We start from the raw sequence: 5,500 nt of genomic DNA on the forward strand, positions 1-5,500 counted from the left end.
CGTCAAATTAGCAACGAAAGTAATTCTTTCGGGCGTACCACCCTTTATCCCAAATGATACTTTAAAGGGGGAACTCTCTATTTATGGGAAAATGGTCAGCGACCTAAAACCTATACCGTTAGGGGGTAGAAAAGACAACTTGAAACACATACAATCTTTTCGCAGACAAATATACATGCTATTACACAACAAAGACGAAGTGGAGGGTCATTTCCACGTCAGACATGAAAACAGGGCATATAGAATCTACATGACAACTGGCGACTTTCGGTGTTACAAATGTGGATTGCCAGGTCACATACAACGAAACTGCCGTCACAATACAGAAACACCTGTCAACGAAGACAACACACAGCAGAATGAAACCCAAAGCACACGTAATGATACCATGAATAACCAAACAAAGACAACAAATGACACAAGCAACACACATACCAACGACGTGACCACAAATACCGATGTACAAGACAACACAGATGACACTCGATCGAACAACAATAACAACACTACCAATGACAATCCTGATAAACAGGTACACACAGATGATCAATTCCAACGTGTAAATATTGATACAGACACTCAAGAAAACACAGATGTAACCATGATGGAGGACAACAACACAACACGAACAATCGACGTTCATGGTAACGATACAAATGAAAATATCAATACACCAACAGAAAACACAGACAAAGTAACCAATGGCAACAACAACATATCAAATGATACACACACCATTAAAGACTGTAATAAAAGTGACGCACAAAAAACAGACGACTCTGTTTCATCCGTTGAAGAGAGGGTACGAACCCCCCCTTCCCCCTTCCCCTCTCCACCCTCTCTCCCTTCCTCCTTCTGTGAATCTTCAACCTCCTCATCCTCTCAGTCTCGACCTCTCTCCCTTGAACTATCGGATTCTTCGATTCCTGGAGCGTCAGAGCTTTTCCCCAATACTGACATTACAATAGGTGACTCACAAGACCTGTTTTCTCCTATTCAATCATGTACCAACCCAATAAACGAAGAAAATGCACAAGAAGAAGATGATACAGAATCAGTTATGTCTGACATGTCTAAATTCTCCCAAATAGGCGATCAAAGCCAACAATACACTTTACCAGCAGATTCAATCAGAGAATTCCTCAACGATGTAATGTACTCAAAAAAATCGTTGAGAGAAGTGTGGACTTCTGTCCAGATCTAAAAAAATTAATCCACAGTCTGAAAAACTACCGTAATAACGAACAAATATCCAAATCACAGAAAGCTAGAATCTATAAAATAAAAGCAAAGTTAATCAAACATCTGAAAGTGACTAGTTTCACTACAAAAGGTTCATCCTCCTGAGCTCTCTTACCACTTCTATACATATCATGGATATACACCACAACATCATATTACTCATCACAATCATGGTTAGTCTAACTTGCACAACATTCAATGTACGAGGAGGCCGCGACTCACTCAAACGATATCAGATCTTTGCCTACCTCAAGAATAACCATGAGAGCGATTTTCACTTCCTACAGGAAACTCACACTATACCTGTCGACGAACCGTCTTGGCGTATTGCATGGAGAGGACAGTGTGTTTTTTCTCACGCAAATACTAATACTGCTGGCGTTGCAATTCTTTTCTCTCCCAAAAGAAATATAAATATTCTGTCAACAAAAAATATCGTCAATGGAAGACTTCTACATGCTCATGTCAAAGTCAATGATAATTCTTTTCACATTATTAACCTATATGCACCAAATGACGGAAATGAAAGGTTATATGTCCTTCAAAAATTAAAACAACTTTTAAATGAGTTAAATAACGACCCCGTCATCCTTGGAGGTGACTTTAACTGCACCGTAAACCCTGGAATAGACCGCTCGAGTAAGAAAGAGCCGGATACAGGCACTTCTCTTTGCCTTGATAAATTAACACACAGATTTAAATTAGTGGATGCGTGGCGATATCACCAAGGCAACACAAGACAGTACACATGGCATAAAAGCGATTACACAACAGCTGCAAGAATTGATAGAATTTACATATCAAAATATCTCTCTACCCGCATACACACCGCTGATATTTTCACTGGAGCACAAGCCTTCTCAGACCACTCCATTGTGAAAATCAAAATCTCTCTCACAAAAGTTCAAAACACTTCTCCCGTCTGGTATATGAATACCGACCTACTTGACGACGCTTACGACTGCGACCTCATCCGTGACTTTTGGACACAGTGGCAGAATATAAAAACAGAATTTACGAAAATACAACACTGGTGGGACATTGGCAAACACAAAATAAAACTGCTGACACAGCAATACGCAACTCACAAACGTCAACTCTTTAAAGATTCAAAACATAAACTTGAACATGAACTAAAGGGAGGTTGAGGGCGCTGCATAGTTGCTGGCAGCAAAAAAAATTTCAGCTCTCTGCATTATTTCTATTATCCAAAATCATCTGGTGTTGCAGTCTGTTTCGCATTGTTATTTGTTCAGCATATCATTTTTAATGGTATTGGCTGTGCTTGCAGTAGTTTATTTGGCTGATAAATCAACGTCCTTGAACTTCATAGGATTTCTAAATTTTACCGGTACCTGAGACTACCTGTGTTGTTTGCGGCCATCTTGGACAACAATGGGTACTTCTGCATATACAAAACAACACTTCGCTAGTCTAACTCTCGCCCTTATTGTGCTATCAATCCATCGATACAACATCAACATCACTACAAGGAACCAACAATTTCACAATCCTCCTTTCCAATTTTCGGGTACTTGGACTACTTTAATGACTGATCATAATCATAACAACGTCGGCGTGTCAACTCTCTGGGTGAGTTTGTTCCATTCTCTGGATAAATCAAGTCAGTTCACCAAGATTATTATGTCGACAAATCCAAATTCAAAGAAACACTTTTTGCTACTTCTAATATTAGCAAATGATGTAAACCTAAATCCTGGACCATCACCAAATCACAGCAATTCAACGATCACAGACACATGTATGTATTGCCATCTGGAAACCAAGTTAGAGGATGATGCATTGGAATGTGAAGAGTGTTTTCAGTGGGTGCATAAGAACTGTATTGGTATGAGTGACAACATTTTTAATTGTCATGCACAGCATCTCTCATATATTTGGATTTGTTGCACCTGTGGTTTACCAAACTTTTCAAACTCCCTTTTCTCTATCACTGATCTTGATATATCAAATTCGTTCGATGTCCTGTCTTCACATGACGAGACTGACAACACCTCTCAATATATGCCACCATTAATGTCATCAAGTCCTCATGGACCAACTCTAAACAAGTGTAAAAGGAAAACATCTGCCAGTACCAACAGGAGTCATAAGCAATACAATAGGCGTCATAAACAAACAAGTAAATGCCCAACCCCTAAATCACTGAAGTTTCTGAATCTGAATTGCCAGAGTGTAAGGGCAAAATTACCTAATTTCTTATCACTCATTGATTCAGAAAAACCAGACATCATTATAGGAACTGAATCATGGCTCAACAAGAATATAACAAATGGAGAAATATTTCCAGACGACTACCAAGCATTCAGGAGGTACCGTGTCCATGACACACATGGAGGTGTGTTTATCGCGACCAGTAATACATTAATTGCTACAGAGAGACCAGATTTAGCAACTGATTGTGAGATTATCTGGGTTACTATACAGCTAAAGGGACTAAAACCATTATATATTGGTGCATTTTACAGACCTCCATCAACTGATTCTACTTATATCACTGAACTACAGAAATCACTCGGAAAAAAACCTGCTCATGCCCATGTATGGCTGCTAGGAGATTTTAATCTACCAGATATCAATTGGGACACAAACTGCTTTAAATCTGGAGGTAGACATGCACACACCAGTAAACTCTTACTTGATATCTCACAAGAGTTCAACCTTCACCAAGTAGTAACTGAACCAACCAGAGATAATAACATACTAGACCTAGCTTTCACATCTAACACTTCTCTTGTCAATAGTGTTCAGGTTAAAGCTGGTATCAGTGATCACGATATTGTCATTATACATGACCATCTACGTCCTATCAAATTTAAACCAAAACCTCGTAAAATATATCTCTACAAGAAAGGAAATATGAACCTGATTTCAGATGACCTTATAAGTTTAAATGATAAATTAACCACAGAAGTTATTAATGATTCCAATATAGATGACCTGTGGGGTATGTTTAAGTCTACACTACTAGATTCTATGGATCGCAATATACCTAGTAAGATGTCGTCTCCTAGGTTTTCATTACCATGGGTTAATCACAAAATTAGAAGACAGATACGCATGAAACAGAAAATATACAATAAGGCAAGAGCATCTGGTAATTATCATGATAACGATAGTTTCAAGAAGTTCCGTCGCCAAATAGACAGAAACATCCGAAAGGAATATCGTCGCCATGTCAAAGAAGACATCTGTGGGAGTCTTGAGTCAAACAATACCAAATCATTTTGGAAATTCATTAAATCGAAAAGACAACAAACATTTGGTACAGCGCCCCTTACGGGGAAAGATGGTAAACTCGCGCAATCAGCTTCTGAGAAGGCTGCAGTTCTCAACAACCAGTTTACATCAGTTTTCACTGTTGAAGATACATCTAATCTTCCACTTTTGGACAAAAGTGATACTCCACAATATTACAGTCAATACTGAAGGCATTTTGAAACTGTTATCGTCTATCAAAGTCAACAAAGCTACAGGACCTGATCACATTCCGGCAAGAATTCTCAGCGAATGTCGTCATGCTATTGCACCAATCTTTACTAAACTTTTCCAGAAATCCATTGATACAGGTTTACTCCCTTCAGACTGGAGAGAAGCATTTATCTCACCAATCTATAAGAAGGGAGACAAATCAAATCCAGCTAATTATAGACCCGTTTCATTAACGTCAATCTCATGCAAATTACTAGAACATATAGTTCACCACCACATAATGAACCATTTTGATCAGTTCAACCTACTCAGTGATCTACAACATGGTTTCAGGAGAGGTAGATCATGTGAATCTCAGCTTGCACTAACAGTTGATGATTTAGCAAGAACACTGAATAGTCAGGGTCAGACAGACATGGTAATAATGGACTTTAGCAAGGCATTTGATACAGTTCCACATCAACGACTACTACATAAACTACACCAAATGGAAATTACAGGTTCTATTCACTCATGGATTAACAACTTTTTGACTCAACGTTTTCAAAAAGTAGTACTTGAAGGCTCCCAGTCTACCAGTTCACCAGTTACATCAGGAGTTCCGCAAGGAACTGTACTAGGACCACTACTTTTCCTGATATACATCAACGACCTACCATCATCTGTCAAATCACACGTGCGATTGTTTGCAGATGACTGTATCTTATACCGACATATAAAATCAGTGAAAGATTGTGAAATCTTGCAAGAAGACATCAACAAATTAACCAAATGGGAAAAGGACTGGCAAATGGGATTCAATACA

The 5,500-nt window shown here is 38.7% G+C and overlaps 1 protein-coding gene across 1 annotated transcript; it reads left to right on the forward strand.

The window, feature by feature from the left end:
- The first annotated feature begins 2,886 nt into the window (after nucleotides 1–2,886).
- Nucleotides 2,887–4,692, forward strand: LOC144450581 (uncharacterized). Its single transcript, XM_078141224.1, has one exon. The coding sequence runs from the start codon at nucleotides 2,887–2,889 to the stop codon at nucleotides 4,690–4,692; it is 1,806 nt and encodes a 601-aa protein (XP_077997350.1).
- The last annotated feature ends 808 nt before the right edge of the window (nucleotides 4,693–5,500 follow it).

This window comes from Glandiceps talaboti, chromosome 20, assembly GCF_964340395.1.
Source record: "Glandiceps talaboti chromosome 20, keGlaTala1.1, whole genome shotgun sequence".
Lineage (NCBI taxonomy): Eukaryota > Metazoa > Hemichordata > Enteropneusta > Spengelidae > Glandiceps > Glandiceps talaboti.